The 25,589-nt window shown below is 40.7% G+C and overlaps 1 protein-coding gene across 1 annotated transcript in view; it reads left to right on the top strand.

Moving 5' to 3' along the window:
• The first annotated feature begins 10,652 nt into the window (after positions 1 to 10,652).
• The window catches only part of PGM5 (phosphoglucomutase 5), a 185,809-nt gene continuing 170,872 nt past the window's right edge, over positions 10,653 to 25,589 (top strand). The window contains exon 1 of the mRNA XM_030810753.1: positions 10,653 to 11,090. Within this exon, the coding sequence (XP_030666613.1) occupies positions 10,830 to 11,090 (261 nt within the window). The 5' untranslated portion in view covers positions 10,653 to 10,829. The remainder of the gene's footprint in view (positions 11,091 to 25,589) is intronic.

Raw genomic sequence — 25,589 nt, 5'->3', positions numbered from 1 at the left:
ATCCAACCTTGCCTTTCAGTTTCTTCTCCCCATGCCTCCAGAATGTCCCTGCCCAGCCCGTATGTCCCCCTCCTTCAGTACCTTGCCTTACGAAGGGGAGAAAATGAGTTTTCCAATGTTAGCATACATTTAGCCTTCCAAGACTTATATTTCTATTTTAGGGGAGCTCTAGGAAAACAGCAGATTACTCTAAATCCCCAGGTAAAAGTCTGAAATGGTGGAATTTCATACGACCAGGAGACATATTTTGGGGCAAGTGGGCTTTTCACAATCACCTGGTCATGGAGGCATCTGCTTCTTCTATGCGTAAAATATTCCTTCAACTTAGTAGTTTAATTCCTCTTCCTCTTTTTCAAATTTCAAGACAATACATGCAGTGACTGAACAATTTGAATCCAAGTTTCACTATTTAACTGCCAGTGTGACCTTGGGCGAGTCACTTAATCTTTTCAAGGCTCAATTTCATCGTGTGAAGTGGAAGTACAAACAATCCCTGACTTACAATATTTTGACTTATGATTTTTCAACTTTAAGATAGTTTGAGCGGGCGCCTGTAGTCCCAGCTACTCGGAGAGGCTGAGGCAGGAGAATGGCGTGAACCCGGGAGGCGGAGCTTGCAGTGAGCCGAGATTGTGCCACTGCACTTCAGCCTGGGTGACAGAGCGAGACTCCGTCTCAAAAAAAAAAAAAAAAAGATAGTTTGAAAGCAATACACATTCAGCAGCAGCTGTACTTTGAGTACCCATACAAACATTCTGTTTTCCACTTTCAGTATAGTATTCATTATATTACATGAGATATTCAAAGCCCACTTTATTATAAAATGGGCTTTCTGTTAGATGATTTTGCCTAACCGTAGGTTAATGTGAGTGTTTAAGGTAGGCCGAGCTAAGCTATGATGTTTAGTAGGTTAAGTGTATTAAATGCATTTTCAGCTTACAATATTTTCATAAGTTTATTGGAATATAACCCCATTGTAAATTGAGAGGTATTTGTAATAATGATATCTCTTCAAGGAGACTTTGTGAGCCTCCCATAGGAAAATGCATACACAGATGCATGTAAATATGTAATCTTTCTTTTCCATACATATGACATTCTTTAAGGATATTCAAAAATCTGGAAACAGTTGCCTCCAGGGAGATAAATGGTGGTGGATTGGGAAACTTTTAACTGTATACCCTTTTGTACCTTTTGCATTTTGAATCAGATGAATGTATAATCTACATAAAATATTAAGATTAAAACATCACCGAATAACTTATCAGGAGTTTGGTAAACATAAAGGAAGGCCACTGTATGGTGGCTGTATTTTATTCAGTGTTGGTCACTGTTGGGCACTTCATAGAGCTTATTTCATTTCATCCTCACAAGCGCCGTAGGAGGAAGGGGCCCCAGAGGGATTCATGGTTAGAATAGCAGAGTAGGAGCATTTGGCAGCTATATTCTGTGTAGGTGATAACTTTAAAGATATTTTTGTTATAAAATGTTTCAAACATACAAAAAATGTAGAGAAGCAGTTTTCTATAGTTATTAAATGTTCTTAATGGGTAGTCATAGAAATTATCATCCAAAGTGGGATATTCTTGAGAGAAAAAGGAGGTTCTATTTATAATTATGGTGGGATAACAAACTCGGGATGAAAAGCTCTAGACAAACTGGGTTGTATGGTCCCTGGAAAACAAGGGTTACTGTAAATGTGAGTCCCGCCTTGTGCTTCTTCCTGGCCCACGTTCTCTCTGTCCCACCAAGAAAATATGATCTTGATACAGATGTTCATTGTGTCAAGGCAACCATGGCAACCATGACCTAGATACACTGTTCAAGTTTTATGCTGATCCTACCTATGTATGTCTCAGGAACTTTCCAGAGATTTCTTTGAGTGCTTCTAAATGTTGCTTAAATGGTATGTTGTCCCTTTTCTCTTTTTTAAACCAGTGAGCCATTTTCCCTTCTTTTCCTGGAAAATTAAAGGGACAAGGACCAGGAAATAACAACGTATTAGCTAAGGTTCTGTTGATTGAAAGCAACACAACCTAATTCTGGCTAGCTTAAACCATGCTAGGATTTAATGAAGAATACTGCAGAATCTTAGATATCTTATGACTGGGAAAGAGGAGGTTCAGGCAGTTCCTGGGATGTCAGCAACAGGTAGCTGTCAATTAACTGCCCGAACACCACCCGCTGCTGCCATCATCGATATAGCACACCGCGGTGTCTCCCAGCCTCTGTGTGTCTGGGTTCCGGTGTTCAAATTCTAGAGACAGCAGGAGAAATCCCATTGAGTCAGGGATCCTTCCCTGGGTCACCCTCCCTGTATATGGTCAGAAATGTGGGATTATGTAGTAAAGACACAGCTACTGAGGGCCCACTTCACTGTATTGGGACCATTTGCAAGGGAGGCAAAATTGTGAGCTACGTACTTAAAGAAGTGATAACCATGAGTTTGCAGGAAAAAAAAATTGGAGAAGAGAAGGATAACACTATGCTATGATTTCTTCTGAAAATGGACTAAGGGAATAGCATTTCCATTTGGAAATTCTCTCCTGTCATTTCAGTATTTATGGATTCCTGAATTCTGAATTCTGAGAAAAATCAGTTGAGAAATTAGGAAAACGGGAAGGAATATTCTAATTTTCCTATGAGAATTACAGCCTAATAGTCAGTATAGAGAACTTACTGGCTTGAAGAAATGCCCTGACTTCAAGTCAAGCAAGATGAGGAAGCGCTGACATGTGGAGATGAAAGTTAAGGTGAGCAGGACAGGAGCAGTAAAGGAGCCTTGGTCAGACTTTCTTGTATCTGTTGCTGTGTTATAAGTGTGTGTTCATGGCCTTGTCCACTGCTAACAGTGAACCATTTCTGCAAATAAATATTAATGTGTTCCTAGGCATAGCACATGTTTTACAAATCCTACGAAAGGTGTTCTAAGAAAGGCCAAGTTTTAGAAACAAAATATGCCCTTAAATCGGCAATTTTGACAGTTGCTTCTTTCTAGTGCTGTTCATCTTGCCAGGAAATCAGAATGTTATGTTATTTAAATAGTATTGGAGGGGATGATTGATGCCTTGTTTAACGATGTCACATAAACAGTGATTAAAGCATTAAGTATTTGTGGTGTTACCTTTCAATCTTTAAAGGACTTTTCATTAGCATTTATTTTGTGATAATATTCATTTCTTTTTAATATTTTCTCTATTAATGCTATTGGATTTTATAATCTTGTTACAATATGTTGGCTCATAATATTAATAAATCATCATTTGTTATCATATCTTTTTAAAACAGAAGACTACTAAAATTTTCACATAATCCTGTTACAGAAAAAACGACTATTTGCTTGTTATTATAGTCACTTATTATTTTTCAAAAACTTGTAAGTGAAGTGTTATGAAAATCATATGAATTTGGGAATTCCCAAGCATTCTCAGAAATTCTATTTCCTTGTTCCCAAATCCCAGTGATTAATATCTGCCAGGAGTCGGAAAACGGTGAAAGGAAGTGACATCCTATGTTGGATACCTGGTAGGGTTAGTGAAGGAACGTTATGGCTGAGCTCTGTGTTACTCTCACGAATGATGCCATTGAGGAAGTCACATTTGTTGAAAGGAACGCAGATACACAAAGAGTTTTGCTGCTGTCTGTTGGATAAGAACCCCCTGGTCGATTTCAGCTCCTACTGCAAGTTAGAAAAATCAATCCAGTGATAAATGAAAAGTGACCAGTGTGCTGGGAAATAACTTATTTTTTGGCTTCAGAGGAAATTTTAGAAACAGTGCAAAGTGAAACATAAAAACAAACTATGAAGAGGTTCATGAATTTCCCTCTGAAGCTGATAGCCGTATTTTAGCAGATGGAACTCCTACCATTAGCCCAACTCTCGGGTTGAAACAGTGTGTCCAGGAAACCCTATGTTAAAATGCAATGTGGTGGGGATATTGTTCCTCTATTTGCTTGAGTTAATTTTCAAATTAGCTGTGCTCTGAGGGAATGAACAGAAGATTGGTAAACTCTGATGGAGAACACTGGTCAGGCAGGGCACGTAGAATCCCTGGGGATGGTGGTTCCTGATAAATGGGGGAGGAGGACCTGAGCCAGGCTTGGGCTGGGCTGGAGGAACGTGACGATGGGATCTACTCACAACCCCCAAAACTGAGGGGTCCTGATGACACATTATTTCACCCTCAGCCATGCAAATTCATCATTTTTATGGATAAAATAGCTTTAAAAAACTAATTTACATTGGAATGTTAAAATATTTACAAAGAGATTATTGGGAATCCCCTCCTAAAGCCCAAACGTAAAAACTACCAAAAAAAAATTCCGTGTGGGCTAAGATTGCAAATGACTGATGGAATGTAATTTAAATTAAACATGGAAAATATATTTCCTCTTTAATAAAGATCTAAATTCTATTCTTTTTAGGAGGCTTCAGAAATGAAATTCAACTATTAAAAAAAGTATAGAGAAACCTTTAGAAAATAAACTTTTCTTTTGCTGTATCATAAAATAAAGAACTTTGATGAGAATAGTTAAAGTTTTTAATCATCGATTACACTGATGTTTCTAGGTATTGTGGGGAACACCTAGAAATTAAATCTTCATCTTTGGCAGACCAGAGGCCTATTATTTTTAGGTAAAACAATTAAAATCTGCTTTTAATAAATCACCAATTTTGCAAGTTAGCCATTAATAGTAAGTGCTTTACAAAGTTAGGCCCAATACATGCAAAAGCCAGAAAAACATACCTGCATTAGTTTTGCCCGTCAACTTCTTATGCTGGCCTCAGGAGATTTATTACCAGCATTCAATATTTTAGGTAGGCTGGATGTGGTGGCCTATGCCTGTAATCCCAGCACTTTGGGAGGCTGAGGTGGGAGGATGGCTTGAGGCCAGGAGTTCGAGACCAGCCTGGTCAACATAGTGAGCCCCTCAGTCTCTCTGAAAAGAACAAAAATTTAGGTATCCCGTGGCTACCTCCAAAAACAAACATCAGAGGAACTGAATTTTTTTTTTATTTGTTTCATGTGTTGGGATAATGGCTTCTTTTGCAGTTACTTATGAAGAATTTAAGGGTCAGTAAAAATATTTTTTCATCCTTAATAACATGAATTCTCTAATTTGTATGTGATACAATGCTAGATATTGTGCCAAAAGGGTTACATAGACATAATCCATGCCCATTTTCAAAGATAATACTAATATAGAGAATAAGAATCATTATCGTAGTAATTATTATTTTAGTAATAGTAGTAATAATCATAACAATTACATCAAACACTTATTAAACCCTTATTATGGGCCAGGTACTGTGTAAGCAATTTCCACGTATTAGCTCTTTAAATGTGATCACTAACCCCATGAGGTAGGTAGCATTATGTCCATTTTATAGATGCAGAAACTGAGCTTTGAAGAGGGAAAGCAACTTGCCCAAGGCCATGCAGGCAGTCATTGATAAGGGTGGGAAGCAAGAAGTTGAAGTCTGAGATGTAAGTTCACAGACACAAGTACACAAACACATACGAGATACTCGTATGACATGTAGGGTTGCTTGAAATATGTAATTGACTTTCCCCAGCACCAGAAACTGTTTGGACAGATTTCAAAGGGATCTAGCACTTCCTTAGAGGACCGCCCTGTGACATTTTTCCATGTGTTCTTCTGCCTGTTGTCCTATACTTTTGGCATTTCTTCTGCTCTTAGAGGCAATGAGTCAACAGCGTATTTTTAGCACCTCCTGTGTGCATAGAAGTGGCCCCTGACTCAATGGGAGTATATAACTACCACAGGCCAAATCAATGTGCTTTCCTGTCAGCCAGGGGAGTATAGAAGAACACGGTCCCCTGATTCCAACAGGACTTGCTGCCACTCTGATATCTTCATTGTAAGGCCTCTAAATGAATGTTCAAGAAATTCATGTTAAAGGCACGTGTCATTTGTGTAACTTGTAAACATTTGTGTACTTGTCTCTGTGTCCTTACACCTCAGGCTTCAACTCTTGTTTTTACCTTTATCAATGACCTGTGTGCTGTGTGGCTTTGGACCAATTGCTCCCCCCCTCTAAAGCTCAGTTTCTGCATCTGTAAAATGGATATAATGCCATATATACATAGATACAGATATACATACACAAATATATATACACACATATATACGTGTGTATATACATGTATGTACATATACAAACTGAAATATATAGTTATATAAATATTTCCGTTTAAGTCTCAAAAATCACTGGAGGGTATTTTTATAATACCCTTCGGCAATTTTACCTGCTGCCTTTGCACATTCTGGTGAATTTCTAAATGGAAGTCTGATAGAGATTAATCTTTTAATGCATCATAAATAAAAAAGAAAATCACAGAATGATGTAGCTGGAGAGGACCCTGGGGATCTAAAGTGTTTCATGAAAGATTAATGTCCTTGATCTGTTTGTAAGTGTTTTGGAAAAATCCTCCATGGTCAAATAAAACTTGGCAATGTTGGATTAAAGTTAAATAGGTTTTTCTTCCCGCAGAACTTCACACTCTTTAATATGCTAATGTGTTTTGTGAATCTACAAGGAATGAAGTGTTTCAACACTTATTTTACCCAGATTCTCATTTTGGGACAGGCTGGTCAAGCTTAGTCAGCTAGTATATTCTCTAGATGGAGACGATGGCTGATGCCTTTCTGAGAGCAAGAGAGTCCCCAGGGGAAGAAAGGATATATCAGTCACTCCTATTTCACGCCAAGGATCCTCAGTCTTTAGAGGCTCAGAGAAGGCTGAAAGGCTACTCTGGGCTATCAGGGCTACCATTCATTGTGACCCATGCTACAGAGAAGCTTTGAGCTCAGCACAAAGGAGTGATCGGCCCTTGAGAATCGTGAAAATTTATTTATTCCTGACCTAGTCCACTGAGGACATACAAGGAGTGGGGCAGGGGAGTGTCACCAGCTGTGGTTACAGGCTAGTCTGATTCTCTTTCACTAAGAAAACTGGTCCCTCTGAGTTTAGGTTGGGAAGCACCAGGTTAAAAAATTTTTAGGCCAGGAGTGGCGGCCACTGTACTCCAGCCTGGGTGACAGAGTGAGAATCTGTCTTAAAAAAAAAAAAAAGTTAATTGATGTCTTCTATTGAGGACCTCTCAGAACTTTTAATATGAAAGTGTGCATTGTGAAGAATGGGAGTAGAGTGTACAGGAGTTTTAAAAGCTACTTGGTCATGAAACTCTTGCTTTATGCAGGGTTTGAGGGGCACTAACACTCTGAGGAAAATATTTTGGGAAACATTGATCTAATCCAAACTTTTCATTTTACCAGCAAACAACTGTGGGGCCCTCTAAGTTTCCTTTCTCCATCGTTGTGACAAATTCATTGGAATTAATTCAATTAAACCTGGGGTCAGCTTTGAAGAGATTTATTTAGCAGGTAAATCTGTTCTGTACATTTTGAGGGAATTCTGAGTTTCCATAGTCAAAAACCACAGATCAATTTAACCAAGCTTTATGGAATATCACCTATGGCCCAAAGACCCTTTAGCTACAGTGATGGTCTATAAAAATATAAACTGTAATTCTTGAAATACAGGAGATTACTAATAATGGTAAATATAATGATGATGACACCATGAATAGCTAACATTTATTGAATGCCTTTCTATTAGTCAGGCGCTTTACTAAGTATTTTAATCCTCCCAACAATTTATGAGGTAAGGATTATAATAATTCCCATTTTATAGTGAGGACACTGAGGTTAGGAAATTATCCTAACCTAAACGTTAGATATAAGCATGAATAGAAAGGTGTTATCAGCCTATAAGACATTCCTTTATGAGTGATACAAAGTGCTGTATAAATTCGGAGAAAAGAAAAATAGTTTTAGAAAGCCTTGATCAGTGAGTGTGAAGTACATGGCGGCCCAGTTACGGTTTGGCCGCCCATCTGTCCTCCCTCTGGGGATCAGCACCCCTTACTTTGGAAGAATTGTTTTCCTTTTCACTGTAAGATTCTTTCTGGCTTTGTGGTGGGGCACATTGCCTCAAACTAGCCCTGTTCCAGTCTTTGAGAACCTTGAAATTGGAACCAAGGGAAGACGATTGCCTCTTGAGTGGTAATTCTCTAAAATCTAGTCTGAGGTGTTGGTGCCTAGTCCCTGGGTCTGTGGAAGGAGCTGGGCTGTGAGAGGGGAGAATGATGTTGATATCAAGAGAGAGGCAGGTGCTAGGAGCAGAGAGATGGAGGCCTGGAGGGTTTCTGGGCATCTCTGAGGCTTAGGGTTTAGATCATTGTCTTCGTTACTGAAACAAAGGATTTACCATACCTGCTCTTCTGGGAATGAAACTGTCCTGCTCTTCGAAATAAAATGTCATTAGAAAGAGATCTTAAAAACCCCACACCATAGAGAGGTGCACAGATCCCTGGAAATGTTAAGGTTCTGTCTGTTGGTTGCTAAGCCAAGACTCTTAAGTATGTTCTAAAGAGAAACTGGTGTGTGTAGGCTGCGCACTCCCAGGGAGATAAAAAGTTAGGAAATTTATGGATTGGGCTTGGTGGCTCACACCTGTAATCCCAGCACCGTGGGAGGCTAAAGCGGGCAGATTGCTTGAACTGACGAGTTCGAGACCAGCCTAGGCAACATGGTGAAACCCCATGTCTACAAAAAACACAAAAATTAGCTGGGCGTGGCGGCATGTACCTGTAGGCAGGAGGATCGCTTGAGCCCCAGAGGGAGAGGGGACAGTGAGCCATGATGGTGCCACTGCACTCCACCCGGGTGACAGGAACTTTACGGGGGATGGGGTCTTGGAGACTGAGTAGAGACTAGAGGAAAAAAAAAAAAACTACCTCCCCGACTTGCCGCACCATTCTTTTTAAAAAATGTTAATTAACAAATTAAAATTGTATGTATTTATGGGGGTATAATGTGATGTTATGATATATGTATACATTGTGGAATAATTAAATCCAGAGAATTAATAGATTAATCACCTCAAAACCTATCTTTTTTGTGGTGAGAACATTTGAAATTTATTGTCTTAGCAATTTTGAAATATACAATACTTCATTGTTAACTGCAGTCACCATGCTGCGCTGTAGATCTCACCAAAATATATTCTTCCTGCCTCAACTAAAACACTGTACTCTTTCACAACGTTTCCCCATTCCTCTCACCCCCTCCAAAAACACCCATTCTTTATGTTGAAGAGAATGGCTAAAAAGTCCCAGCACATTTCAACTGATGGCTTCAGTGGTTTTCCCATCACATTTCAATGTTATTAATAAAAAGGGGAGGGGCAATACATAATTCAGACAGGCTGAAAGTACCATCGTAACCACTTTCTTGACTTCACAGAAAAAGTCCTCTTGTTTTCATCTGTAAAATGGGAACTGCATGAATACCATTCTTCTTTTCTTCAGCCTCCAAAGGAAAAACAGATGCAAAGCCTTTTATCAATTGCAAAACAGTATACAATGTGTGTTATTACTCACAGTTGTCTTACTGTGACCAAACGCTTTATAAGCCTGCGGCGGGTCAGCCTTACTCTCAGGAAGTGGACGATATTTGGGGAAGGAGAAGCAGCAGGTTATTTCAGGACAGTAGCCTTGGTGGGTCCAAAAATTCCTTGAGAGAAATGGGAGGTAGAACTTTCTTCCTGCTTTGGGTTTTATCCTGTTAGTCTTTTCTCTCTTCACTGCTATTTTCTATGGAGAATTTCCTGGTTTTGGAGTTTTGGTGGGTTTTTTGGAGAGGAGGCAGAAAATCTTTAGCTCCAGCAGAATGAAAGGATACGTGCAAAGGAACCTAGCTCAGTATCTGATACCCAATTCTCCTTTAACTTGGCTTTATTCATTCCCTCCTGGTAGGACATTAGTAAGGGCTTTAGCCCCCTCCTATTGAAAACGATTAATTCAGGGAAGAGTTCAGACAGTGTGGACAAATACAGTGTAGGACAAGCCTGTTTCTAAGGCAGGAGCTGGGTAGGGAGGGTGAGAAGGGTGAGAATAGGGAAATATGTGTGGTCTGTGTTGCTGCCGTTGCAACTACCACAATAAACAAACAAGTGGAAAAAAAAAAAAAAAAGAATTGTCCATACCGGAAAGTGTGCTGTTTTGGAAGAAGCAGGAGAAAGTGTGGATGGCTCGAGTGGGTCCAGTTGGATTGAAGTCTGACAGTGGTGATTCCCTTCAACAAATGGTCGGGGTGGGAGGGTACACACACACACACACACACACACACACACACACACACACACACACGCAGCGCCCAGCCTCCGATTTCAGCGCTGGCAGGAGATAACCATTCTCAGCTCGCCTTTCCAGGGTTATTTTTGGCTGGGGCTGTTCGCTGATGGCAAAAGGTTTCAGCCCCCTCCCAACTCCCTCCCCGTCCTTGTTCTAAAGAGAAGCTGGTGCGTGGAGGCTGCGCCCTCCCCGGGAGACAGGGAGAGGGGCCCGGACTCTGCCCAAAGCCTCGCCGCCCGCCGGCTGTTTTCTGGGGAGGGCTGGGGCCGGGCGCGGGTGGGGGAGTCACCGGGGTCGGGCTCGCGGGCCCTGGAGTCAGGCGTTTGGGACACCCCGAAAGTGAGTCCGACTTGGGGAGAAACTGAGGGCACCCCGGGCTGTCTGGCGGCAGGGAAGGTGGGCGGGAGAAAACTTTACCGGAAGAGGCAGGAGCAGCCCCTGCCGGGGGAGCCCGCGAGCGGCCGCGCGGAGAGGAGGGGCGGGCGGGTGCGGGGCGCAGGGCGCGGACCTGCTGGAGACGGGCCGGGGCGCGAGGCGGAGTCCCCGGCGGAGGCTGCAGATTCCCTCCGGCTCCGGGCGCCGCGGCAGGACCGGCCGGGAGGCGCCATGGAGGGGAGCCCCATACCGGTGCTCACGGTGCCCACCGCACCCTACGAGGACCAGCGGCCGGCCGGAGGCGGGGGTCTGCGGCGACCCACCGGCCTCTTCGAGGGCCAGCGCAACTACCTGCCCAACTTCATCCAGAGCGTGCTGTCGTCCATCGACCTGCGCGACCGCCAGGGCTGCACCATGGTGGTGGGCGGCGACGGCAGGTACTTCAGCAGGACGGCCATCGAGGTCGTGGTGCAGATGGCCGCGGCCAACGGGGTGAGTGACCGGGTGCCCCTCGCCTCCCGCCGCGCCGCCGCCGTGCCCTCCCCTAGCCCAGGTCCCCCTACCCCCGCCCGGCCCCGGCTCCGCTGCCGCCCTCCCGCGTCCTCACCCTCCAGCGCCCCACTCCCGCCGCGCTCGCAGCCTCCCCGGCGCACCCCGGCACCGGCTTCTGTCAGTACCCACCGCCCCCAAAAGCCCTGAGGGGTCGTTCCTGGAGCCGCCCCGGGCGCCCTGGACTCTTCGACTCTGCGCACATCCCGCACCTGCTCATTTTCCTTCCGGACGTTCTCCTGCCCGGCCCTGTCGATTCCGAGGCAGCTCTCGGTGTTCCATGTTGTTCCCAAGGCGTTCACTGCCCACTGTCCCCACACACACTTCTTTCGCAGGCTCCCATCACAGTCCCTCTGCCCCGTGCCCTTTTTGCAATAATCTGCCAATCCCCCAAGGCTTAGCTCTGCCTTTTTAACAGTAGTGGTGTGTCAGAACGCACACACACACACACACATACACACAGACACACACACATACACACACACAGACACACACATACACACATACACACACACACAGACACACACACACACAGACACACACATACACACACACATACACACATACACAGACACACACACACATACACACAGACACACACATACAGACACACAGACACACATACACACACACATACACACACACAGACACACACACACACAGACACACACACACACACACATACACACACACACACACACATACACACAGACACACACACATACACACACACACACACACATACACCACAGACACACACACATACACACACATACACACAGACACACACACACAACACACAGACACACACACATACACACAGACACACACACACCACACACACCACACAGACACACAGACACACACACACATATACACACAGACACACACATACACACATACACACAGACACACACATACACACATACACACACACACACAGACACACATACACACACACACAGACACACACACATACAGACAGACACACACACACACACTCACACACACACACACACGATCCCTGACATATTTGGCAAGAGTAGGCCCTGAAGGTTTTTAATATTTTGGTTCTTTAACCCAGTGGAATTACTGAATGATTTATTTATTTAGGGTAGGGATGGAGTGGATCAATTTGTTTGATGCTAAACAGCCTGAGCTCACAGTTCCCAGGAGGCATGTCTCTAAATGGTCTGAAATGAGATTTGCAGTGGTTTTCTTAATACAATTCCCAACTTCCCTCCAAATGCCTTTTGGCATTTGACAACGTTTCATGCCTCTTCCCCTTTCGGTTTTCATCCTCGTTTTCTCTCCCTTCTCCCACGACCTCGGTAGTCTTCTGCAATCCAGATTCTCAGACTTCGGGTTTTTCTCCCTCTGCCCCTTTCCTCTCTGTCCTGTAACTAGAAGCACCTTTTCGCATAGCCCCATATCCCAGTTTCCTCTTTCCCAAGTCCGGCAGCATCTCAAGGACATCTACAAGAGGGATACGTAATTTCAGGGGTCTCTGAATTATCTGTGGGAAACATCGTCTAAAAAAGTAATTTCATCCTTATTCACGCAACCAGACCCACACTCATAGAACTTTTCTTTAAGGGAAGTGTCTTGCAGATGTATAAATGAGTGTTAACATCTTTAAAAGCGAAACTGAACAATTCCCTGGCGTTTGAATTCCCTCCTTCCTTCCCAACCCTCTCCTTTTCATTTTCTCATTTATTATTAAAAACATTTTTAAAGGATCTCCATCCTTCATATTTATCTACTATAATTTCTCCTTCTCAGTGTTTCAGGGATGAGGAAAGAGGATTTTTTAAAAAACATAATAAAAAGCAATTGGGAGAAACAGGGCCAGTGGTGTCGGGGTGGGTGGTGGAATTGTGATTTTTGACTCCAGCAGACAATGATGCTGGATATATGGGGTTTGATTTCTCTCTGGCTCCTCACTTGGGATTGATGAAGTTTGGCTAGAATCAGGGAGTTGAAGAGAGGTTGACGAAGGGTCTTTCACTCTTCCCTGACAGGCTGTTCCCATGGAGTGATGGAGAGTAATGAGCCTTGGGAGAGCTATGGGAGCTCTCACATTCCTTCCCCGGCCAATTTTTTAGGGAGTGAGAGAAACATGGCCTGTCCAATACTTGTTGTGGGTCAGGATATTTTTGAAGCTACAGTTGTTGATTTGCGTGGGAAAATTATTATGTCTTATTATTTCTTGGCCCACTTTACTATAAGGACTTCTCAGCTTCTTGTTTCAATGGATCTTCTATGACAAACACACTTTATTAACTCTAACGGTGGAATTTATTTTAGCAGATAATTAGCATAGGTCAATATATGCTTAAAATAGAGTCACATTTAACCTACTAGCTGTTATAAAGGACAGATGACAAATTAAAATCCACATAGAAGCATCGACTCTTAAATAATCTGAAAGTACTACTTCTAAGAGGGGTGGGCATGGGTGAAAGGAATGGTGGACATGTTTCAGAATTTCAAACAGCCAACTTTAACCAATCTTTTCCTCATTTTGTTCACCTTCTTGGGGGCTTATGCTAAAGTGAAGTGAATAGCCATAAGACTGGCTTCAGGAGAAGGGTAGTCTAAAAGAACTGGATAATTATAAGCAAAACTGGTCTTGAATGATTGAAAATTGATGAGAATGTGCTTGTCTCCTGATTTGGCATGCTGAGTTAGACTCAGGAATATGGAACTTGGATTCCAAAGGCTTTGGTCTTTTTTGATATCCTATTGCATAGTCGTAAACAGGCTAGAAAAATAGAAAACTAGAATTTATTCTCTTTGAACTGACAAATCTGACCAGTGGGCTGCATTCTCTATATCTGAAAAGTCTTGGTTTTGATTGAAAAAGTTAATTTTACAAAGCAATTTTCTTTTTTTAAATTAAATTTCTTTTTTTTTTTTTGAGACTGAGTCTCACTTTGTTGCCCAGGCTGGAGTGCAATGACACAGTCTTGGCTCACTGTAGCCTTGGCCTCCCCAGATTCAGGTGATCTTCCCACCTCAGCCTCCTGAGTAGCTGGGGCTATAGGTGCACGCCACCAAGCACGGCTGATTTTAGTGTTTTTACTACTCATAGGATTTCTCTGTGTTGCCTAGTCTAGTCTCAAACCCCTGATCTCAAGAAATCTGCCTGCCTTGGCCTCCTAAAGTGTCATGAACCACCATGCCCAGCCTACAAAGCAATGTTCTAGGAAAAACTACAGTTACTCTTTGATTATGTAATTGCTGGAGGAGAAGAAAAACATGGAATTTCTAAAATGATGAACTATATTACTTATATTTTAATATCTCATAAAGTTTGAAATAGACATTTCAAACATAAACATGTATAAAAATTTTTATAAATTAAAAATATAAAATTAAAAACATAAAATTATTATTTTATTATAAAATTATTATAGAATCAAAAAAAGTTATAAATTTAAACAATTTTTTTAAAATTTATTTTGGGATTTCCCATGGAGCGATGGAGAATAATGAGCCTTGGGAGAGCTATGGCAGCTCTCATACTCCTTCCTGGGCCAACTTTTTTAGGAAGGGGAGAAATATACCCTGTTCAATGTTTGTTGTGGGTCAGGATATTTTTGAAGCTATAGTTGTTGATTTGCTTCAAACTTTAAAAAATTTATTATAAAATTATGGGATGTAAAAAAATTTATTATAAAACTACGAAATGTTCAAAGTTTCAGAAAAGCAGAGAGATGAGATTAATGGCACTCATAGACAAACATAGAACATAGATTGTAAACATTTTGCTATATTTGTGTCATGATTATTTTTTGCTTGTGTTTGAAAGTATATTAAAGAAAATGATATTTTCCCCTAAATTCTTTAGTACAGATTTCTAAAAAATAAGAACATTTTCCTGTATAGTTACAAAATCATCTTTTCAAACAAAATAAAAAATGGTTTTTTATATCATTTATTACCCAGTCCACATTCAGATTTCCTCAATTATTATGAAATGTCCTTTTATTTTTTGAGACAAAGGCTTGCTCTTTCACACAGCCTGAAGTGCAGTGAAACAATCATAGCTCATTGCAGCCTCAAACTCCTGGGCTCAAGCGATCCTCCTGCCTCAGCTTCCTGAGTAGCTAGGACTATAGGTGCACACCACCATGCCCAGCTAATTTATTGCTTTTGTAGAGATGGGGGTCTCACTATGTTGCCCAGTCTGGTCTCAAACTCCTGGCCTCAAGTGATCCTTCCAGCTTGGTCTCCCTGAAATGTCTTTTGTGGCTGGTTTGTTCAAATTAGTTTCTTCTAATCGAGGGACGCACATTGCATTTGATTATTTAGCTCAAGACTTTTTTAACCTAGAAAATACCCTCACTCTTTGTTTATGTATTTATTTAATGAAATTGACTTGTTGAAAAACTAGTCAGTTGTCCTGTAGAATATTTCCCCTTCTGGAATTTTCTGGTTGCTTTTTATGGTGTCATTTAACTTTTCACTCTGTTTTCTATTTTTTTCTGGTTAACTGGAAGTTAGTTCTAAAGGCTTTTAGGCCTGCTATAACAAAATACCAAAAACTGGATGACTTATAAAGAACGGAAATTTATTTCTCACAGTTCTAGAGACTAGCAAGTTTAAGATCAAGGTGCCCGCAGTTTTGATATCTGGTTAGGACCAACTTTCTGGTTCATAGATTGGCCTTCTTGCTGGGCCCTCACATAGTGGGAGAGACTAGCTAGCTCTCTGGGGCCTCTTTTATAAGGGCACTAATTCCAATCATGAGGGCTCCATCCTTACGGCCTAATGACCCCTAAAGGCCCCACCTTTTAATACCAGCACCTTTAGGGTCAGGATGTCAACATATTAATTTTGGGAAGACATACACATTCAGCCCATTGCAAGGTTTAGTTAGATTCAGGTTCAACTACTTTTTTTAAAGAATATTTCATAGGCAATAATGTGTACTCACATCCCATCATTAGTGACGCTGAGATGATCGCAAGGTTAGGGCGATCACTGCCCATCTCCTCTGTTATATTCCCTCTTGGGTCAAGCCAGTAGTCTGTGACGTGAACTTTGTACCGTGTATATTCAGTTATATTCTGTATCAGTGTTTACTTGATTGTTTTAGCATTTATTAATGATCCTTGCTTGGGTTGATTATTTCATTAGGGGTTTCAAAATGGTGAATTTCTAATTCTCTAATTCTATCTACATGTTTTAGCTGGCATTTTTCTATAAGCAGACCATTTTCTTCACAATTGGGTTATTTGGCTACCCTGAAACATAGTTCCTTCTGGGAAGGCAGAACCTATGTTTATTTCTGTCTTTTAAAAATTACTGGTGTTCATGGAATACTATGCAGCCATAAAAATGATGAGTTCATGTCCTTTGTAGGGACATGGATGAAACTGGAAAACATCATTCTCAGTAAACTATCGCAAGGACAAAAAACCAAACACCACACGTTCTCACTCATAAGTGGGAATTGAACAATGAGAACACATGGACACAGGAAGGGGAATATCACACTCCGGGGACTGTTGTGGGGTGGGGTGAGGGGGGAGGGATAGCATTAGGAGATATACCTAATGCTAAATGATGAGTTAATGGGTGCAGCACACCAACATGGCACATGGATACATATGTAACAAACCTGCACATTGTGCACATGTACCCTAAAACGTAAAGTATAATAATAATAATAATAATAATAATAATAATAATAAATTACTGGTGTTTGGAGTGAAGATTTGGTGAGTTAACTACCTCCACAGGTGACAAGTGAATTTTGTTTTGTCTCACTTTTGCGTTTTTGAATATCACTGTGGATGCTTGGATTTTTATATTTAATTTGAATGTATTAGGGAATAAATGAGAAGATAGTTTTTATCTGTTTCTGTAGTTTTTATGTGGCTATGTGAACTTACATTTAAAAATTCCCAGAAATATTTTAATTCCCCTTTAAAGATATAAACTATGTCATACTGTAAAGCAAAAGAAAAACCAATCATGTGAAGAGTAAATAGTATCATTTAAATGAATTGTGGTTAAGCTTAGTTTGTAACTAATTAGTTTTTAATTTTCTTTCTATTTTTATCTGCTTCAGAGCCTCTTCAGCGGTTTAGATCTTCTATGTGTCAAATTATTCTAATCTCTTAAAAAGTTTAAGAGCTAAAATACAACACAATGACTACAGGAATGCCTTTGTCCTTTTCTGGGTGGGTACACCCAAGGCAACTTCTTTTTCTCTTCTTTGTTCTCTTCTTCTTTCTTATTCTTAAATCACCCTCAATATTGGACAGATGACAGCACCGTGCCTGCCTCAAGATGTTTCTGACTTTTTCTTTTTCTTTTCTTTTTAGAGATGGAGTCTTGCTCTGTCACCCAGGCTAGAGTGCAGTGGCACGATCTCGGCTCACTACAACTTCCGCCTCCTGGGTTCCAGTGATTCTCCCAACTCAGCCTCCTGAGTAGCTGGGGTTACAGGCATGCACCACCACGCCTGGCTAATTTTTTGTATTTTTACTAGAGATGGGGTTTCACCATGTTGGCCAGGCTGGTCTTGAACTCCTGACCTCAAGGGATCCATCTGCCTTGGCCTCCCAAAGTGCTGGGATTACAGGTGTGAGCCACTGCGCCCAGCCGTTTCTGACTTTTTCTAAAGTCTTCTTTCTCTGGAGATGACATTATATAATAGCACTGTTCAATAGAAGTTTCTTTGATGATGGAACTGTTCTATATTCTGCATTGTCCCAGCCACTAGCCGTATGTGACTACTGAACAACTGAAATGTGGCTAGAGCAACTAAGAACTGAATTTTGCATTTTACTTAATTTAAATTAATTAAAATAGAAATGCAAATAACCATAAGTGGTTAGTAGCTACCATGCTGGACAGCAAAGATCTATAATTCAGCATTTAAAATCGATTTTGTTTTGTTTTCAAAAATGGAGTCAGACTGTTACAACCCAAAAGAACTATAGGTTAAGTTAAGGTAAATCACCAAATACTACATACACATTTGGGAAATCCAAACCAGATTTTTTCATGTGGTAACCACACCCTGTTTTGACTTTAGCCTTGGAGGTAATGGAGTATGGCAGAAAAAACCCTGTATCAGCAGATGGAAGACTCACCTTCTTTTCCTAGCTCTGCCATATATTGACCAAAAGAGTCAAAGTCCATTCAGATGGTCGAGGGGCCTTGGAATTTTGTTTTTGGTTTTCACATACAAGTTGGAGGGCAGATGTGTTAGCCTCTTGAAATACCCAGAAACCACTCATTTCCGCATCTAAAAATCAGGTATGACAGGATCATTTAATTACCCTGGAAATCACATGCAGCACTGCGTATGAAAGCACTTTGTAACATCGATAGCCCTGGGAAATGTAAAGACCTTTTACTGAAATATAAAGGCATATGGTCAACTGAATATATCTCAGATAATTATGATTTGACTGTATGTATTGAATATAACCTGTAGTGGGCCCCTTGGTAAACAACTTACAGTTTTGTTGCAAGTTTTAGCCAAGAGAAAATTTATTTGTTGACTAGTCATGCCCTATATTGGCCACATGATGAGCAGCAATGATATTAACACACAGTGCACCTTGCAGAATTCAAGAATGTCTCAGTGTCTTGTGAACTAGGAAGCTGAAATGCAGTGGTATGCAGAAGGCTGGCCCAGTCGGACCCTTAGGAGTGTCCCCCAGGTAGATGTTTGTGCAGGTTGTATTTGATTCCAGCTTGCCATGAAAAGATGGTTGCTCTAAATAATAAGAATATACTTGGTTTTGCATTTACTAGAACTATATGGGGAACAAATCTTGCGGTGGAAGAAAGAAGGGAGGGAGGGAACCCTGTGCTTCGATACCTAGTGCTTCTTTCCTGGAATGGATCTGAGAATCCGGGATTGGGTGGCTAATATCTCATCTCTAGAAGGGAGAAAGAACTGGGCGGTGATTGCTTTGTATTGTCTACTGGAGTTCACTGCAGAATAGGTGAATGGAATGGGCTGCTATGATCCAGACATTAGGGAGGACAGGTTTGTGATACATTAGAAAACTTGAATGAGCCCTTCTATGATTCTCTCTTCCCTCTTTCTGCTTCCCTTTCTGAATCCCCATCCCCAAGTTGTGGAATTAGCAAATCTATTGTGTGAGTGATAGCAAACTTACGGGACCCCTTGACTCCATCTATCTCCCTGTTTGTGTCAGTTCATTCTGGATGCTTTTAGTCTGTGGTCTTCATTCACTCTTTTTATGGGGAAGTAAAAGGAGTGGGAGAGGTTGTGAGAACAGCTGGGTCCTCCCAGTTGCCGGGGTGGTTATTTTAAGCTTTGTTTAATGTGTCCAGAGACCCAGATGGCATTTTTAACTAAGCTGCTTTATTAAATCTTGTGATAAAGCATAGTGATGTTTATTGAAAAGGCAGACACACATCAGCAATATTATGCGTGAAACTTGCTCTAAGAATTTTCTATAAAACATCTGTTCTCTTTGAGCCTTTTGTGAACTCTGGAAGTTTGCTAGTTTCTATACAGACTTGAGGACAAGAAGTTGGAACCTACTTTTGGACATGTCCAAGCATAGGTATTGGAGTCATTAATCCTAACCCTCTCAGTTTTAAGGCCCCGGATACCCTTCTGTTAGGCAACAGTAACATGAGCAAGCACTGTAATAACATTTAAACAAGATTATTTGGAAATAATGGACAAGAAAAATTAGTATAAATTGTTCGGGGATTTTAAAATTAAAGATAAAAAGCTAGGGCTTCAATGGCCTGTGTCAGCCTATAGCCTTAAGAGTCAATTTGCAAACACTCGAGATTTGGCCAATATGCCTCTACTACTTCTACTTAACACAGTCAAAAGGAAATTTTTAGATTCTTTCATCTGATTTGACTCTCTTAGTTACGAATAAGAGGATGTCTAGAATATATGTGTGACTTCTTAAAATGAAAATCCACCTTCTCTGAGTCTTCAAATATCTTTCATATCTTACATTTTTAGTGACATCAACTTTTGAAGTCATGTCCGTAGTTGTATGAAAAGAAAAATTTCAGGAACATTCAACCTCAAAAGTTCTTTTTCTTAGTCTGAAGTCGTAGAAGCATTTGACTTTTACTTTCTTTTTAAGTTTGTACTAGTAGGTATTTTGTATAAACATAATATTTAATTATTGCCTTTGTATTGTTTTTCTCTAGTAAACATCCTGGTTTTTAGCTATCAATATGTAGTTTTACATTTCGGGATTTCTAATGGAAAGAGAGGAATCTGAAATCAGAGGACAAGAGTTTATTCTACTTGACAAAAGACATACAAAATACTAGAAGGAGAGTTTTACAACAAATATTTAATGTCTATGACATGTAAAAAGGTTTTCTAAATCAAGGAAATTCAAACAATTCAATACAAATATCATCAATAATAACACATGAACAGGTGGCCAACCTTATTAATAACGAGAGAAATATAAATTAAAACAATCCATCAACTTTTAAAAAAGATGAAATTACCCAGAGTTGGTGTAGGTGTTGGAAAATTGTCATGTTTGTATACTGTTCATAGAAGTTAAATTGACACAACTTTTTGGTCAGGCAATTTGGAAGTATATATCTAAATTAATAGAGTAGTTGTCTAATAACCTGGGAATCTCTTAATCTAAGAATCTATACTGTAGATTTTTCTAGAACAAATGTACAAACATCTATGTACAAGGGTACTCACTGCAGCATTTTGCTAAGGAAAAACTCAGAAAAAAATCTGTGTGTTCAACAGAGAACAGGTACATAATTTATGACACAACCACACAATATACACCACTAAAATAAAGGATGTAAATTTATATGTAGTATGAAAAAGATGTGAAAGATAGCTTGTTGGTGAAAAACAGCAATGACTGGAATATTGTGTGTAATGTAATCCTGCTTTTCTGTATATAATGTAGGCATAGAAAATAGGATTGGAAGTACATACTCTAGTCAACAGTGGATATAGCTTGGGTGGAGGGGATGTATAATGGGGAAGGAGAGTCCGTTTTCCTATCTATTCCATATATATCTCTGGATTTAAAAGATCATACATGCATATGCATTACCTTCAAAATTAAAACAATAAAGACACAAGGAGAAGCTTTAGATTTGAATCATGATACTACTGTTTGCAACTTATATGACTGTGGGGAAGTCGCCTAGCCTCCTGGGTTTTACTTCCTCATTTATAAAAATAGGGAAAGTAATAATACTTGTCTACATATCTTCTAGGGTTGTTGGGAGGATTGAATGTGATAATGGGTTACAGCATTGTGAATTATTTATTCATATAACACAATTATTATAAGAATATTTTGCTCTGATTAAAATAAAAGAAGGATGAGTTCATGTGTGTTTTTTAGTCCCAGTAGCTTTACTAACCAGAAAGCGCCTGCTGATGTGGTGATCACAGTTGCTTTGGGGCAGCTTCCTCTTGACTTTTGGCATTTCTCCATGCTGTTAGCTAAGGCTGAGGTGGCGACTGCTGAAGGCGTGATCTCCTCCCCCTCCCAGCACACATTTGTGTGCGTACTCACACTCATGCACACACAAACACACACATGCACACTCTATCACAGTACATGAGGTGGCAGCAGCTGCTCCGACGCAGACTTTCACACAACATAAAGGACTTTTTTGGTGTGGTCTGTGCATTATTTCCTGTTAAGCATGAGCTGAGTCAGTGCCATGCTTTTCCATCTGAAACCTTTCTGAGGCTCAGGCTGTGTTAAGAGCAAACCCTGTCCCCTCCGTGCCCACCCCATGGCCCTCTACTGAAGCCAGATCTTAATCTGCTCATTTCATGAGGATTTTCAAACCGAATGGACTGGGCCATGTGAGAGATTACTGAAAGGAACAGACCAAGCAGAGGCTAAGAGACTCCACGCTAATCTGCTGAGTCGTCTGAAAATGCACAGCTGCAGGAGCTCACGGTGCTTTAAAGTACTTTGGGAGGATGTTTGTCAGGGGGCCTGTTCCTGCAGCCCTGCTGAATGTTTGGTTAGGAGGCATAATCTTTTTTTGGACAGGATCTCCCAAATGTAAAGTGATAGATGCTAATGTGGAATATAATACAGAAGATCCAGCTTGGGTGTCATAAATAACAATAAATTGTTTAATCTCGCTGAGTTGTAAATCTATGATTGCCGGAGGTCTTCAGTTCGCTGGAACATAGTATGGGGGCAGGGGCACTTGGCAAATAGGCAGTTACTATTTTCCAACCAGACAGAAACTGGTCTGATGGAATTTATCGAAAAATGCATACAAATATATTTTAATTAATTGTGACAATTACTCAGAGAAAACACATGGCCCTAAAGAGGCTGAGGGTATTTTTTGTTCTACCTATAAATGTATACGTATATTCACCTATATTCTACCTATGTATAAGTAAGAGAATGAGTTTTTCTTTTGGGGATATATATTTATATGTATCTATATAGATAGATATATATAGATACTTAATTTCTGTCTACCTATCAAGGTGCGGTGCCAGGCGGAAAGTATTTTTAAGCATTTAGATAGCTTATTCTATAGCATATGTGTGCATATAGCCTCCCCATAAAGCTTTGTCTCTTTTCTGGATGTATTTAACAAGAGGCTAGAACAGAGTCCACAATGGCAGAAATGTTTGAACATTCCATAGAAATGAAAGAGGTGTTTCCAAATGACCTATGTTTCTATGGCAATAAATAGAACTTGTGCTGAGTTGGATGGGTCAGGAGTAAGGAATATAAACAGTGTAAGTATGACTATTCCAGGCAGAAATCTACCTTGTAAGAACAGCTTTGTGCAGTGAGCTCAACGACACTGATCAGTTAGCAGGCCGGTTCAGTACAACATTGATCAGGTAGCAGGCCGGTTCGGCAGTGCCCGTCGGAGACACAGATGGGGACAATCAAAGAAGATGCAGGTCAGGACAAGGATGCAGACATGTACCTGTCACTACCATGGACTTCAGCAGCTTCTTAGTGAGGAGGTTTATGATTAAAGAAGAAAGACGTCGTTGATATGTGAGCATGTTACAATTAATTTGCTATTTAGTTATTGGCAAACTACATCCAGTTTTTAGTTTTTAGTTTTTTGGTGTTTTTTTTTTTTTTTTTTTTTTTGAAACGCGTTCTTGTTCTGTCATCCAGGCTGGAGTGCAGTGGTTATCCAAGCTCACAGCAGCCTTAAACTCCTGGGCTCAATGGATCCTTCCACCTCAGCCTCCCGAGAAGCTAGGACTACAGGTGCATGCCACCATGGCCAGCTAATTTTTCTTATTTTTTTGTAGAGATGAGGTCCTGCCATATTGCCCAGGCTGCTCTTGAGCTCCTGGCTTCAAGCCATCCTCCTGTCTTGGTTTCCCGAAGTGCTGGGACTGTAGGTTTGACTCACCATGCCTGGCCTACATCCAGTTTAATTTATACCACGGTGTGGGTTTAGTCCTCAAACATGTTTTTGTTTTACATATAAAAATTTGAGGTAAAAGAACATTTTTACATTGGTCAATAATGGTAAATTTAAATAATGGATGACTATATGCATTAAAATCATGTTGTGGAAGAATATTCAGTGACATGGAAAGACTGACTCAAGGGCAAGTGAAACGTGTCGAGAGTCTGTTAGGTGCTAGACACTGTAAACTGGGTCTTGGCTGTGTTGCTTCCTTCCATCCTCCATCATGTAATCTTTTAGATAACAAAACCGAGATACATAGGGATTTGGGATCTTGCTCAAAGTCACTCAGGCAGTAGGTGGCAAAGTCAATTCTTACATTGTTTCCTATCGAACACCAAAATCTCAGCTTACTTCAGGGCACTCAACTCTGCTTTCTTGACCCAGACCCAGGTAGACCCAATGGACACTTGTAGTTCTTATCCTGGGATCCAGCTGGGGTGGTCACCTCATAAAATGGCAACAAGTGGGGCCCTTTCTTGTTCTAGTGAGTCAGACTCTATACCGTAAAGATTTCAGAGCACTTCCTATGTACTGAAATTGCCTAATTACCAGGAAGGACATACTTCCAATTTTCACCACCTCCATTTTGCATCCAAGGAAGATTAGATTTCTTGATCTTCTCAATAAAATCTTGAGAAATGGGTGGGCCGATTGAAGACCAGAACTTGGGCCACACTTCTAGATGCCTGTGACTTTTCTGCACTTATTTAGATATTAGGAATTGATTATGAAATCCATGGTGGTTTGATGCTAATGGACTCTCATCTCTCTCTCCAGCCTGTATGTAAAGACTTTCAGAGGTACAGGAAGTTGAGGATGAGCTCTCTTACTTCCATCTGGTCTCCATGTAACAAATCATATAACTGCACAACTATCCAAATGCAAATGAAGGAGTCCCTTGATGTTTGGATAACCACATTCATGCCTTGAGTTTGTTATTTCTGGAAATTTCCCTTATCCATGTCCTGTTTATCCATGGACAACACTACTTAAGGGCTGGCACTCTGCAACCCATGGCAGCTTGGCGTTGGGGTTCCTTCCAGTGTTTTGTTTTTGTTTTTAACCGAGAAGACAGGAAACAGGCATCTTTGTGTATATGGCTTGCCACAGCCCTTCGTAGATGGACATGGTGGAGGCTGTGCGGTCCTGGAGAACACTTCCTCTCTGAAGCATCAAGGAAGTTTCTATTCATTGTGTCTTCACTCTCTCCAATTCACTTGGGGAGTGATAGGGATTATAACACAGTAAGCAGAGGATATTGGGGAATGTCATGCTTAATTTTCTTTTCTTTTTTTCTTAAATGGCGTTTAAAGCTAAAAGAGAATCACAAAGGGTAAGTCTGATTTAAGACAGTTCACACATGAAAGAAATCCTGCTTTCATTCACGTTATGTCACAGGAAAAACTCATTTAGAGTCAAAATTCTGCACCTACTCTGAAATTTTAGCCTGAGGGTTTAAATATTACCTCGCTGCTCTCTAGGACTTTAATTTGAGCTAATTAGAAACGGAACTCATACTAAAACTAATTTAGGAAAGAAGCTGCTGATGTTCTGAAGAAAAACCGCTGTCAGAAATAAGATCATTAAAAAACCATAGTTGTATATGGCACGAAATGTAAAGGAATAGAAGTGCTGGGAGAAAACTTTTGTAAAATAACATTTTGTCTTTCTGGGGACCCTGGTCTAAGGCATTTGAGAGGGCATATTGATTCCCTTGGCACCTGCTATGCTCATTTGTGGGTGAAAAAGCCCAATGACATAATTTAAGTGAGGTTTAAGGCTTGATGGGAGGCATTGGTGCCATTAGAAGGACGGACACAAAGAGTTCTTAAGTAACGGCATCATGGGAAATGATAATTGCACACTCCTTTCTACTATGCCTTGGTTTCCCCAAGCATTTAGAAGTCATGGCTGGGTAGGAACAAATTTATCCTGAGTCTGTCTGTGTGTTTGGGAATGCATATGCCTCACAGGTGTGTCTGCAGGGGT

The sequence above is a fragment of the Nomascus leucogenys genome, chromosome 1a (genome assembly GCF_006542625.1).
Source record: "Nomascus leucogenys isolate Asia chromosome 1a, Asia_NLE_v1, whole genome shotgun sequence".
Taxonomy (NCBI): Eukaryota; Metazoa; Chordata; class Mammalia; order Primates; family Hylobatidae; genus Nomascus; species Nomascus leucogenys.
The sequence above is the reverse complement of the archived record's forward strand: the minus strand, read 5'-3'. Positions and strand labels throughout refer to the sequence as shown.